This window comes from Platalea leucorodia (genome assembly GCF_965183815.1).
Source record: "Platalea leucorodia genome assembly, chromosome: 4".
NCBI lineage: Eukaryota > Metazoa > Chordata > Aves > Pelecaniformes > Threskiornithidae > Platalea > Platalea leucorodia.
In genome coordinates this window covers 32,312,828-32,327,796 of record NC_138826.1, presented here as the reverse complement: position 1 = coordinate 32,327,796, position 14,969 = coordinate 32,312,828, and the positions used below count along the sequence as shown (strand labels likewise).

Here is a 14,969-nt window from a genome sequence, read left to right as displayed (position 1 = left end):
CCTATGGTTTTAAAGAAAAGTCTCATTAAAATACATATCCCAAACAAACCGTATGTGTTCTGTGAAGCAGAAAAAAACCCAAACCCTCTGCAGCCAACAGTTACTGCACATCTACAATAGAAAACTTGAGAAACACTAAACTACAAGATCTCTTCCTCCTTTTCAAATATGTTGTATACAAAATGTACAAAGTCTGAATTTATTCACAGAACAAATGTTTCTGATATGTGTTCAGAAGGACCCCTGGGTCATCTAGAACATCCTTCAAACCAGTTCAGGGAAGACTGCTAGACTAAGTTACTGAAGTGTTTTATCTAGTGAACTCTTGAACACCCTGAAGAACGATGCCTCACTGACCTCTCTTGCCAAGCGCTCACATTGTCTAATTGACCTCCCTGTCAGAAAGCATTCCCAGTTTAGCTTTGGGTCATTATTTCCTGTTAGACTACCTGTGATCACCTTAAATAATTCCTCCTCCTCTCATGTTTCTTCTTCTTGTATTTGCCAGTTATATTCCCTTAGGCAGGCTGTATATAGCGTGTTCCTGAGACCTGTGTTCATAGGTCATGCTCTCCTATCCTTTTATCATTTTTGTCACCTCTCTTTGAACTGTCTTCCATGTATTCATGTCACTATGTAGTGTAGAGCCCTTAATGATAAAAGCAATCCATACAAATATACCCCTACTTGCAACCAAAAAAATGTATCTATTGGTAAGTGGAAGAGGCAGGTGAAATCTGGCTGTCGCAAAGAGGGAGCCTTTTGAGTCTCAGATCCTGTGTCTGGGCCAAAGAGACTAACAGAATACCTGAAAGTAGTAAATCTCCTTCCCATTTCTGAATTACTAGTTTTTCTTCTTTTCTTTCTATATATTGCCTTGCAAGGAGATCACATAGTCTTCAAAATATAAAATAATTTTTGCTGTTACATGCATATCTGTTACAATTGAGACTGGTTTTGCATATAAACTTAACGATGGCACCAGGCCAAATATATCAGGGATTTTTGCAGGTGGAGAAGAGAACATTTTTCTCAAAGTAATTAGGGAGGGATACACTTTCTTTAGATTGGGTTTCCTTTAATCCCAAAGTGACCTTTTAATGCAAAACCTAGGGTAGCTAACATTTTATAAATGCATTTACCTTCTGTTTTCTGAATAAAGGCTGATTCCATGTTTATACCTTTACCATTGAAAAGTTGTTGTTTTTTTTTTTTTTTCTTCTCTCCCTCTCTCTATTCTTACAGTCAAAGCAGTTTTATGGCAGAATAATAAACCTTGAAAACCTATGAAATGTCAGTAATTTCTGCTGCAGTAGGTTTGACACATGACAGAGCCAGGCATTGAGGATGCTAAGCCAGTAAAGTGAAAATGATGCCTAAGCGAAATTAAAGAAATAATCCTAAAATTGAGTTCTTCTAGGATTTAGAAAGTTTTGATATGACTCTGACATATCACATTTCAGAGTCCCCTAACTCTGTGCATCCAAAGTCAGATGAGATCTCTCTGGCCCACCCAACAGATAATAAGTGAGGCTGAAATCTGGATCCATATTTTTAGCAGGAAAAATGTATCACTTGCAATATCGAAACAGGCAAAATAAATCTTGTACCAGCTTCCAATGGCTAATGTCTATGACTTGTGCTAAGAAAAATTTGTTAAAACTATTCATTTCAGGGTTCATAATCCAGACACCGTCCAAGAAAATCTCTTTTTTTCTGCATTCCACAGAAGCGTTTGTGTGTAACACCTGGTTTTTATGAAGATATGTTATTAGCCAATAGACTTTAATAAGATCTAGTTGAAGTTTTTCCGACATTTTTCCCCTGCTACAAAATATCAATTCAGCAAAACTGATAATAAAGAACCTCTTTTTCACATGGAATTTTCCATTTCTAGAAATTTATGGAAAAACGGTTTAAATCCAATTTCTTCTCATTGTTCTTAAGTTCTTATTTGTAACTTGAGCTAAAATAGAAAAGATGAAAAGAAATATACCCAAAATTTAAAAAGAAAGTCTTTGGATTTTCTTCTTAGGTTACTGCTTACATTTTTTTAGAGACCTAGAGTTTTTTCCCAAAACAGAAAAGGGAAATTGTTTCAAAACCCCCAACAACTTCCACGGTGCAGAGCCAGATTGGTAACAATACTAGTCAGTATATAGCTATATAGTACCTGTAGCATGAAATATTTACTAATTGTGGAAATATGGAAACCCATCGAAGACACTGCTGCACTCTGTGAATGCTGTATTTCTGTAAATTATGTAAGAATACATACTTCATTTAAGATGAAAGTTGTTATTCTAGACCATCTGAAATTGTGCTATAGATAATTAGTTGTACTTGTTAACTGAGATATTGAGGAATCACAGTTACTGTAACTCTCCACAAAGTGTAACCCCAGCCTCTGTTAGTGAAGGATTCTTCCCTACACCATGCACCTCTCATCTCAAGCCTTTTGAGAGTTCCCTTCTAAGATTTAAATTTTCTTTTATAAAGCTTTTCTGAATCAATCAAGATTCAATATAGGAAGATTGCCAAATAAATTACTTTTCATTTTTGCCCACAGTTAAACTCCTGCAGGGATCTGGAAATATATCAAGATCATTAGCCTTAATGCCTATAATACACACTGCTTTAAGGTGAAGTGAGTAGTAAAACAGTTTAATACATTAGTCCCTACACTCGAGAGGCCTGCAGGGTCCTGACAGTGCACGCACGTCACTCTTACAAACATTTCTGGAGCATTGTGCACTGAAGGGGGACAGACTTTCTACCCAGCGTGGGTCTGAATAAAACACACGTGTTGATTTCTTTTTAATACCTGGTTTGGATACTTAGGACTCACTGGAAAACTAAGCAATGTGTATTTTTGCTGGAAGCCTACTATGAAGCAAATAAAACCTCTGACTGAGCTGCGCATAGCTTACTACACTTCGAGGACAAGTACTCCCTCATTCCTCTACTGAAAATCCCTGTGTATGCACAAACATGAGTATAATTTGTCCCTTTGTTTAGTCTTTCCCAAGCTACCCATTTGCCTCATTTATTTATGATAAAATTTACCCTATTAATTTAAAAATCACCAATGAACATAAGTGTGGAGAATTTACTTATGCTGATATTATAAAAACACTTAATGAGGTAATTTAAGCTGATTTTTTTTTTTTTTAATTTAGCAGACTTTGATGCAGCAAAACTGATAATTGGAAACAGGTCTCATCCACATTTTAATTTCTTGGTTCAGTCTTATCCCTGGTTAGTTAAAAGAAGAAGAAGAATAAAAAACCTTATTTCATTGCCAAATTCTTGGCTAATGAATACACGTAAACTTATATTGAGGATCCAACTCTCATTCTCAACTCTGACATATAAAGCACTGTAAAATAATTCATTATTTAATATTAAAAAGCTGGATAAAACTAATTAATGCCAAATATTAGCCCACAGCACAACATTAATTACAAGTTTGCCCAACAGCTACCTCCCTGTCCTAATTAGCCTCATTGATTTCAAGAAACCATTAAGGAAAAGAGACAAACATATAATTTCTACTTCATACTTGATAAAAACACTGTGATTCAGCTTTCAAACACCACTAACATGCCCTTTTATACATTAATTTGGAGATTTCCACAGAAAAGAAGACTCTCCCAGGCACATTATGTTTCATTTCTAATAGAAATCTAATCTACTATAGTAGATTTTCTGGTAACTTGTAGACAGTGGTTGAAATTCAGGTCAAAAGTATTGGTATGGAAGACAACCAGAAAAAAAAAAAAAAAAAAAAATTGCCCCATAGAGCTGTATATTATATTGAAAATGCCCATCTGGCCCATGTTGTCCCATTTGCATTAACCGCAAAGTATGCATTGCGTGGAGTACCTGACATTTCAATTCTCCAACACTAGAGTTTGACAATCTTATTTGATATTTACCAACCAGCATTGTCAAAATCTACCACTTCAAAAAACGTGGCAAGGTATCGCATAAGTCATCGTATATGTTCCCGAGATGTTGATGATAAAAACAACTGTGCACTGACCTCATTAATAAAAGTCTGGGCTCCCCGTGGGCTTAGGAGTAAGATAGCCCTTCGCAATGTGTCCCGATAGCGGTTCAGCTCTTCTGTTTTCATGGTAGTGAAAAGGTTGGCAAAGACTCTGCTGATGTTCCTGTCCACTTTTTGTAATGATACATCAAGTCCCAGTCTTGAGGCCTGATCGAGAAATCCCTGCAGTCCACGTATATCTGTAACACGGGGGGAGGGGGGAAGAAAGAAAGAAAGAAAAGAAAAGAAAAAAAAAACCACTGCATCAACCTTCGCCAATTAGGCAAGCATCACTAATTAGGTGGAAAAAGACTTTTTTTCCTGCAGTGCTGTCAGAAGAAGAGTATTCCACACAGCCATCTTCCACGGCTCCCTTTCATAGCCAATGCCAACAGTGAAACTCCATCAATTACCTTTCCCCAGAGGTCTCTCAATGACTCTTAGGAAGAGTCAGTTCATGTATTTGGGTGGCTGTGGATGCCTCCTCAGAAGCTCAAGGCCACAGGGCTTAACACTGCACAAGCAAAAAGACAGTCCCACCCCAACATCATCACAGTTTGAATGCATAAATCCAGGAACAGATAAATAAGTAGGGGGATAAATCACTCACCCCTAAACTTCTTTCCTTCTACCTCAACCTATCTTACATAAGATCATGTCTGCTTTTTCCATGAAAAAATTACAATACTCAGAATATACACAGCCCTCCTTTTGACCTCTTTCTTCTCTTCCCCTCCTATAAATAAGTTACTTAACCAGAGGTTTACCATTAACCTGTAAACCTGTGAAACAGTACACGAAGCCCCAAACTATTAGGATATATTACAGTGTAAAAAGATTGGCTTTCAGTAGGGGAAATCATGCAAACAAGCCCCTTCAAAACCTGTTTTTTTGAGCTCTGTCCCTCAAATTCAGGTTGATTGAAAAAATATATTTTCCTAACCACATTTGTTAGGACATTAACATGGAGGAACATACATTTTATACTGTTTTCATGATGAACCTGCTGGTTCAAACTGTACTCTATCTTCATGACTCTCAGCATTTTTCTATAATAAATGTCGGAGTTTTTATTCTGTAGCGAAATTTAGAGTAAGAAAAAGGTCAGAGCTTATACTGAACCACATTGCTCTCAAAATTAACAGTGACCTGATCACAGCTGTACCATGTCATTAGGAGCCCTTAATTCTACCTGAAACATGTATAACTTGTCTTGAATAAGAAAGTATTTAACCCTCTTTTCTCACACTTTTATCATCAAATTTCAGCTCGTGGGTGAAGCCAAATGGTGTAAGTTAGAGTACACTTATTGTCCTCGTAATAAAACCCACTCTTCAGAAAACTTTCCTATAACTCTAATGATCTCTATAAACTAGATTGTAACAGCTGGTGGTTTTGTTTGGGGTTTTTTTGTTTGGTTGGGTTTTTTGTTTGTTTTGGTTTTTTTGTTTGTTTGTTTGTTTTTGTTTGTTTGTGGTTTTTTGGTTTTTTGTTTGTGGTTTTTTGTTTTTTTGTTTTTTTGTTTTTTTTAATCCTGGAAGTAACCAACTTCTAATGAAATTGTAAGTATTAACACCACAGACACTGCTAAAGTCAGAGGACTGAAAACCAGTCTGATTCAAGTCAGTAGCATTCCTTGCTGCCCCATCTGCGTGGGCTCTTAGACCACCACCAATCTCGGTGTTACATGGCCATAGAATATACATGTGAACTTCTTTTTTCTCCCCTTAAAAAACATAGTATGAAATCCCATACAAGTAACACCTTGAGAGGATATACCAGTTAAAGAATTTAGCTCACGTACAAGTGCAAAATATTAGGGTCAACAAGATAACTAGCAAACATTAGATCCAAAAAGAAAAACACCAAAAGTTACCTTGAGTAGCTTCATACTTCTATCCAAATGTGGGAATGCTTGTTAATGTGATTAATTCAGCTTCAGAAAACAGCTGAATTACAGAGAAACATCAGAAAGGAACAGAAATTAAGCTAGGGATGTGCCAACCACAGTAGACTCTTTACTGCCTTTCTAACTTGGGTTTAGTTGCTCTGATCATCACTCCAGCCAACCTCACCATCAGGAAAGGTGAATTCACGAGGGTTTTGCTGGTGTCTTAGGCAAGTCTATAGCAGTTTTATCACAATGTCAAATACCTGCTAGACTTGCTCTACTGTCTAAAATCCTGAGTCACTGAGGAAAGGAAGGGGTTTATTGTTATGCAGGCATTTCTGGAAAATGCCAGAAGACTTTAGCACTTGTATAACTGTTAAATATTGCAGGTGTGCTGAAGTAATGACAGTGACAAACAACTATTGTTTACAGGTTAAAGTATTTTATTAAAGTTGTCAAGCTAAGTTTGGATTTTGCTAATTTAAATGCAGTAAACTAGCATTTATTACTATACCTATGCTCACTTTATGGATCTGTGATACATGAAACTGAAATATTTTTCTTTTAATGATGTTTAGTCCTTCAAAATTACTGCAGTGCTTGACAAGCAGTAAGAAAGTTCTCTTTTTTATAGTTTAGTAACGAGTTGTCTTTTTGTGCAGGCATCTAAAGTTATCACTGCACAAAGGAAAGCTGTTTACAAAAGATTAACTGTGCTGATACTGCTCTATTTTTGCCTTATGTTTTCGGCTGACCTGCTGAACTGCTGGTTAGAAATATTGTTGTAGACCAGTGCAAAATACTTGATGTCTGTGGTAAGACTACTTGGACTTGGAAGAGCATTTTGTATTCCCTTATAAATTTTATCCCCAAGGAAAACAAGCTATTTCCCAGTGTGAAAAATGGAAAGGATTCAGACTTTTTCCAGCTTGAGAACAAAGCAAAATTTGAGATGGAAGAGGCTGTCCAAGCTCAAATGTGCAAGCACAATCTGTCAGTTTTTTCACAGATATAAGTGAATGTGAATTTATTCAGTGTTGGCAATCAAAGAACTGCATGACTGTATCTTCCTGAATGCTGGCATGCCTGTTCCTACATGACACTGGGGAGGAGGAGAAGGCTTGGTAGGAATTCAGAGGTAGAAGTGGGAACTGAAGAGCAGTGTTTTCAGAGGTGAGTAACAATTTTAAGTGCCTACATAATGGGATCTTTTTTTCACAAATGATTGCAAATAATTATTACCAAGAGGGCAATCATTTCTTAAAACGTATCAGTACATAAATACACAAACACATGCACATATGCAGGAGCGTCTGTTTATAAATCATAATGAATTAGGCTGTTTTATTTTATCTGACATATCACATAAGAAAGTGAGTTTGATGCCCTCATTCTTTTTCCTCCATTTCGTAGATCACAAATCCACGCAACATAAAAGAAAAACTGAGTTTTGCTCCATGGCAGCTCAAACAGAAATATTCACAGAAACAGTTATGAATTTCTTTCCACTTCTCATAATTTAGGACAGTTAATCCTTCATTTTCTTCAAGACTAAAAGGAGTCTTGTAAAATTCATCTAGAATTTAATAAAAATAAAGGGTTCTATAAATGCTTTTGTCTGTTAAAATACATGTGTTTTGTCTCTTGTAGTCTTAACAGTGACTTTTTATTAAAAAGTTCAGATTCTAACATTAGAGAGTTATCCTGAACTAATAAAATAATTCCTTGTGCCCATTTATTTCATACTTCATAGGAAAAGTTATAGCAATCCAAACTCAATCACAGTCAAACACTTCTGTGTAGAACATCTGACAAATGAAAGACCAGTTTGCTGTGACTATACAACCTACAGCTATCTGCCTCCAGTTTTCCAATTAGTTACTTTTGCTCAAGGTGTAGTCTACATTCAGCCATAAAAATCACATAGCATGATTTTACTTATCTAATTGCCCACCTGATTTGTGCATGCTCAATATGCAGAATTTCACAGACAATATTTGAAAATTTCTCTTTAGAGAACATCAGTTTCTTGAAGATGATGTGACACCTGCACTCCAGAAGGAAAATGACACTGTACAAAATGCACTCAGGTGAGCCTTTCTCATAAAAGTGATCTGTAAAACGACATAATAATTGGATATGTTTACAGTACTCTAGTGTCAACCACAATCATGTGAAATTAGCAAGTTGGAATTGGAACTGACTCACTAGAGCTTCATAAGAAAAGTGAACTTCTTATGAACTTTGTGTCTCTTCTGTTACATCTGGCTGGAGAGAGAATCTGTGGCTGAGAGCCTTCTTCCTAACTCTGACAGATGTACCATATGTTCAGGTCTGACAACAGAAGAGCAAGACAATTTCAGGGATAACCATTACAAGGAGGGAAGGAAAGTCTTGATGCACTGCTAAGATAGGAATTCTGTCACTGTGACTGCAAAACTAATGCTTGCCATAAATAAAGGGCTTTATTGTACTATAAGGAATAATGGAACGTATCATTTCCTGCTGGAGGTTAGGCTGGTCACTGCACTGGTTGACTGGAACACAAACATAAAAGAATAGTACTAAATGTGGCATTAGCTACCTATGTGTAAAGCTTATTGTCATCTACAAAGTAATTTGTTTTTATTATATTATCTATAATCTTGTTTATATAAAAAAAGTTTGCAGACTCTTCCATAGTATTCATCTTTCATAAATTTACAGGATCTGATTCTTGGCCTTGACACAAGCAGCTTTAAGCTATTATTTTTGTGTGAAACAGCTGTGTGGTTGGGCACAGCTGGCCTTTAAGGATGGCTCATTGTAGATCAGAATTTCCAGGAGGTACAGAGCAGTATATTGTCTTTTCAACACCAGTTCCTAACTCTGCTTGACAGAAATAGAGGCAGCACATGGCTGGGAAACATTTTACTTTGGATAGAAAACAGCTGGAAGCAAACTGAAGTACCAAAGCTGGAGCTAAGGCAAGGCTAAAGAAGCACAAAGAAATAATTTCACACCCTTTCATTCTTATCCATCACCAAGTAAACTCTGGGAGGACTGAAGTATCATCACCAAGCTCTATTTTCAAGTGACCTACACCAGTCCTTTCACTTGTACATTCATAAGAGGGAAAAGTAAATAAGTGTGAAAAACAATGAGATCAGGCAGGAAATACTGAGCTTTTGAGTTTTCTCATTTGCTGATTGTAGGCTCTACGCTTCACACTTCCCACCCCCAGCCCCCCCAGTGTTAGTTTTATTCAAGCATTATTTTGGTGATATATTTGAAGTAGCGAGAGGAATGTCAAAGAGACTTGGATAGTTTCATTATTTTAGTATTCATACACTGGTAAAACACATATTCACCTTTTCCAACATTTTAGGAACAACATCAAGGCATTTTTCCTTATACTTAAGCTCCAAGAGAAAACAAAAATTACTGTTTCTTACCTTTAATGCTAAGATACTCTGCTTTATTGTAGGTTTGTTTCTCTTGACTGCAAATTGGACAGAATACTTCCCACTTATTATTTCATTTCTTAAGACAGAATAAAATACACATTCTAGGATTCACTGATTTGGAAGATCACCTGCAAGCACTCTGAAACAGGTTTCCTAAAACACTTCAGTTTCATGGGTTTCATTCATTTTATTTTACAATGGCTATTGTCCCTTATTTTTGCAGCTGCAAATTGTTTACATTAGAAATAAGGGATAATAAGACTGGTGTAAGAAACAGAGATGCACATCCTGATGATTAGACTCCTGCTGCATTGCAAGTTTTCTGAATGAATAATTTTGAATACCATCTTTGGGTCCTTGCTACAGATAATAACCTACTTGAAGGATTTGAATATACTGTAGTATTTTAGAAAACTGGAAGCGGACATACTTCAAAAGTAGCTCTTATTCTTAAGTTAATAAATAACAAAATTCTCTTCATTCAAACAATAGAGGGAAGATTACTACTTATGCTTCCAAAGGGGAATTATCCTGTGCAAATAATCTAGAAGAATTAGACTTTTTAGCAAGCACTGAAATTTTCAACCTAAAATACTCACAATGTGATTTTACCTGTTCAAATAGAATGATTAGACCAGCAAGTATAATAACAAAGTCTGTTACAATAGGTACGACTACATTAATATTTGAATGTAAATGCTTATTGGATCCCAGTGCAAATGCGAAATTACATTAGTAAGGTATATTTTCTACTTTTATAATTTTTTTTCCTCTGTTCTTACAATCTCTCTACGAGCATGTAACATCTCTCTCCACCTACCACATTTCCTCATCTGCCTCTGCCTGCCGTATTCCCACAATCACTGCTAATTGCTATTGGCCAGATAATTTTTCTACAAACGTTAGAACTCATAATTTCAAAACAATGTCCGTGATTTAGTCATCTCACTCCTAATGAAGTTTCACTTCAAAAACTTTCTGTTAAAAAAGTCTTTGCTTTCTTGCATGCTTTTAGATACACCAGAGCTCAAAGTAAGACCTCTGCAATTATATCCCATTTCCTATTTTTTTTTTTAAAAGAAATGAAGTCAGTAACTAGGAGATAGTTATTACAGCAAGTACATATAATAGCAAGTACAATAAATCCATGAATTAAATTGGATTTTTTTATTATTCAGCTTATATAAGATAATAACCTGTTGACCAGATGAGACCAGACGAGAAGTTCTGTTGAGCTCTATAACCTGTCTCTGATAAACAGAGTGTAAAACAGGAGCACTCATGCAGCAATACTTCCCTCTAACATTCTACCAACAATTCACAGTTAGCAGTGCAGGGAATTCCTCAGGCAGATGTTGTTTCTATGTATTTCTATGCACTACACGGGTGTATTTCTGCATTGTAACCCTCAATGGCTTTCTCCTTCATAGAACAGCACAGTTTCCCTTTAAGCCCATGTAAACTATGAGCATCCAGATCAGTTCACCTACAGCATTTTAACCTAGGAATTATCAGGATCCCATTGGACTCTCCTTTCCCCTTTTTACACCGTTCTCTCCTGGATGGTTCTACTAACACCAATCAAACACAAAGCAACACACTAGCGCCTGCACTGCCTGACCAACCAGGCACGACATAATGCCATTCAGACCTAGAAGCTGCATAGCCTCTTCTCAAAGAGATGAGAGAAAAGCAAGAAATCTGAGATTTCTGGAAAGAATAAAGCAGGCTATCAGAAATGTAATCTTTGAAAAATACAGGCAACATTGATGTGCCATTTAAATCTAGATCACAGGCTGACATTTGACCACCTTTCCATAGAAACTGAAAATCTTACCATGTGTGTCTTGATACAAGCATCAGGATTAACGAAATGCAAAGGTCTAAGAGAACCCCTCATGGTATCAAAGGCTGAAGCCTGTATAATGACTGCAGAAAATTTTTTATTGGGCAGTTATACTGCCTACATAGATTTTGTTATCAGGTTTTTAAATATGAAAAGGACTTTGAATAGAGACAAATCGTAGGTATTGGTGATTTTCACTCCTGAACAGACGTGAAAGGGACAGAATACACCATAAAGCCAGATGTCTTGCATGCACAAACAGAGGTTTTCAGATTTGACCTATCATAGAAGGCAGACATCAGTATTAAAAATATTAAACAGTTACTCTGCACAACTGATGCTTCATACCTGAAACAGGTGACCCAGTCTGAAGGTAACTGGAGCTTCCCAGGAGGCCCAGAAGCACAAAAGCTTTTTAAAGTCTACAATAGCCCTTTCACATTTAGCATGAAAGGTCAACTACAGGTCTCTCTTGCTGGATTTTAACACTTGGCATTCAAAAGCACAAGGGATACCACCTCAGGAAATTCATTACTGTTGGAAAAAATGTGGACATATGCTACAATTGATGTAAAAAGGGAATTCACTGAAGAACTAGCATGTCCGTTCAAATCACACATTTAATTCTTCCAAGTGCAATAATTGCCAACTGTTTGCCCAATGGTAAACCACTCAAATGAGCTGTAATAGCTTCTCATCTCACTACTGCTGTTAAAATACTTTTTTAAAGATGCTATGCAGTGTTATTGCTGTACCTTCTCATGAGACAAAAATAGAGGTATTGACAGAAACTATGCTTTTGCTGACATATATCCTAAGTTTAAACAAAAGATTTCTTTTGCCTAAATTAATTTTAATTATTGCATTAAATTACTGAGCCTAATATTTGTCATGGCTGAATACAAGCAATTCTAAACATCCATTCACCAGTACATTAGGAAAATAGATCTTTCTTCTTTTGGTGGGCTGAGATGCACCTTCCTGAAACTATATTATTTTATACGAACATCTGAATTAATAATGCCCATTTAGTATGTTGGGACTGCAAGCCTGTCTGTTTTAACACAAGTGCTATTGTTACTCTTAAGAAGCTGTTACTATATTGTAAGTTTGATTATCGTACTTTGACGTATGAAGTATGTCCTTCACAAATAAGACCAGTAACTCTAAACTAGGGATAAGCAAATGCAAATAAGCACATCCTGAAACAAACTAAACGTGCAAAGGGAATGCCTTAAATAGAGAGGCAAAAGGTATCTCTGTTCTCACTCAGAGAAAACCAGAAGTCACCTGAGAATTTGATAGAGATTCATTCTGCATGTGTGTATAGCCAAGTGTCCAGCAAAGAGAAAGTAGAAGCACATCCCTTTGGTTTTAGTGGATTGCAGAGTGTTTAAATCAACTTTAAATATTGCACATTCTGATCTCAGGAGAGACTGCAGTAAAATTACTGCAGATAGATAAATTCAATTCTCCCTTGAGGAAAGGCTACTGGCAGGAAGACCTTATTCTTTAATATGTGTAACAATATTTATTTATACAACACCTTTCAGCTAAGGATCTCAATGTGCTTTACAAACACCTGTACAGTATAATAAAGTATATGCTATAAAAACACATTACAGGAGCTAGTTGCTGTTATACCTACTTAACTACATGTCAGCAAACAATAATTCAACACTCTGTTGAAGAAACTTTCTCCCATTGGAGTATTTCTGTATGTTCAAGTAAAAGTCAGGTGCCCTGGGCATACAAGTAGCAGAAAGGCTGTCAGAGCTGTCAGCTCTCATGTTGTTGTCATCATCTAGGAATGGAGTTCTCTTCACTGAGGAAACAGGAAATCTCTTTCAGGTTACTATTTCTCAACCAGTCTCAGATTTTGGATGTTAATTTTGTACTATCTCCAATATTCTACACTGAGAAATCTAGATGTCACTTTGGCAGATGCCACGGTTTCGCTCCATTGCCTGTTTTTCAGAACATTCAGTACAAGGTCATAGAGGGGCACTGAATCCACACCTTGTCTTGAGCCTTATCACCATTAGTACAGCACTCTCTGACCAAGTCAGCGCCAGGCTGCAGTTATCAGTAAGGCTATGTGTCACCACACCACATGCACCATATGGATGCCAGCTCACATGGAGCCTGAGCATGGCACTGAGCTGCACAGAGCTCACTTGCCCTGGCAAGCGCATCCTGAACTACTTGGCCTATATTTGGTCACCTGCTGGCAAGCTAAGGACAACGATGTACATATTCTTAGCTCAGAACTCAGGAAGAAGGACCCTCTGACCAATCTTTATTTTACTTAAATGATGACCATCAGGCTGTAATGAGGATGGTGGTATCTGAAGTTTAATTTCCTTGGCTAGCTGTTTGACTCACGAAGTGCATTTTCATATAGACATTGAATTCAGAAAAATAGAAAAATTATGTATCCTTCTTTAATTTTCTACTTTTTTAAAGCCCATTTTTGTAATACAGCCTCCATAAATCTGCACAAAAATGTAAAAGGATACAAAAATCAATTATAGACTCCTCTCTTCTCCAGTGTTTTCTGTTAAAAGCAAGATGAGAAGGATCCCTACTGAGATAACAAATCTCTTGGCAGCAGCAGGAGGAAGTTGAAAACAAAAACTATGTTCATGTCGTCGGTTCACGACAGTCAGTTAGTCCCTCTTGTTTGAATACGCCAATAACAAACAAACAAAAATAATCAGTTTCCAATTATTCATTTACATTATGACAACTACTTTTAGTACAATAGCAAATACAAGTACTCCATTCTCTAACAACACAACTCTGATCCCAGAGCAAAAAAAGGGGAGGGGGGGGGGGGGGAGGATGGACGGACACCAAAACCAAAAACCAAACACAAAACCAACATGCTAGAGAGATTAAAAACATGAATCTGCTTATACTTTGTCACCAGTTAAAACCTCCTCAGGCATCCCTCTTAGCTTCGTGCTTTTGGAAAACAACAAGTAATGATTACTGCAAAGACAACTGGTAACACTGAGGTGGTACACAATACCAAGATTAGTGCCAAAAGATTCTCCACTCATCATATTGCAAACAAAAGTAACACATTTTAACAAACTGAAAAATGAGTTGGTTTAGGCCTTAGTCCTACAAATATTCAAATGTGTATTTAGCTTTGTGTGAGGAAACTCAACGCCAAGTCTCCTCCCATGTATGAAATCTCTCAACATATAAGTGTTCGCATAGCTACTACACTGTCATTTACTCCCATGATGATAATCAAGATATACACTTCAAATGTGAAGAACGCACCTCCACCTTCCTGGATGCGAAGCCCTTTTTCCTTAAAACAGCAATAAAAAACAAGCACATCCTTCACAACTTTTTAACCAATCCTCCTGTGCAACCCTCCTCTCCAAACTACAACCCTGATATTTTAACAGTTTGTGCCCATGACTGAATACGTGGCCTTTGTGACGGTGTAGTAAACTTGCTCTTGAAAAGCATACCTATGATTTGTTTTATAGGTGACCAGGCACAAGAGCAATTATCCAGGTTTCACTGAAGCACTCCATTTGAAAATTAACAACCATCTGTAACAATAGCTTTTCTTCTTCTCTTTACTATATTTCTATAGAACGACAGTAAAGAGAAATATTTACAGGCTTAGGAAAATAACATCTCCTCATTAAAAATTCAGCTATAGAAAAGGATAATGGGAAAATGGGAGCATAACGCTACATAGACTTTTCT

At 36.7% G+C, this 14,969-nt stretch overlaps 1 protein-coding gene across 1 annotated transcript in view; it reads right to left on the bottom strand.

The window, feature by feature from the left end:
• Positions 1-14,969, bottom strand: part of GRID1 (glutamate ionotropic receptor delta type subunit 1) — a gene marked incomplete at both ends in the record, with an annotated part of 541,866 nt that overhangs the window by 235,993 nt on the left and 290,904 nt on the right. Inside the window, one exon of the mRNA XM_082309213.1 lies at positions 4,046-4,251. Within this exon, the coding sequence (XP_082165339.1) occupies positions 4,046-4,251 (206 nt within the window). The remainder of the gene's footprint in view (positions 1-4,045; positions 4,252-14,969) is intronic.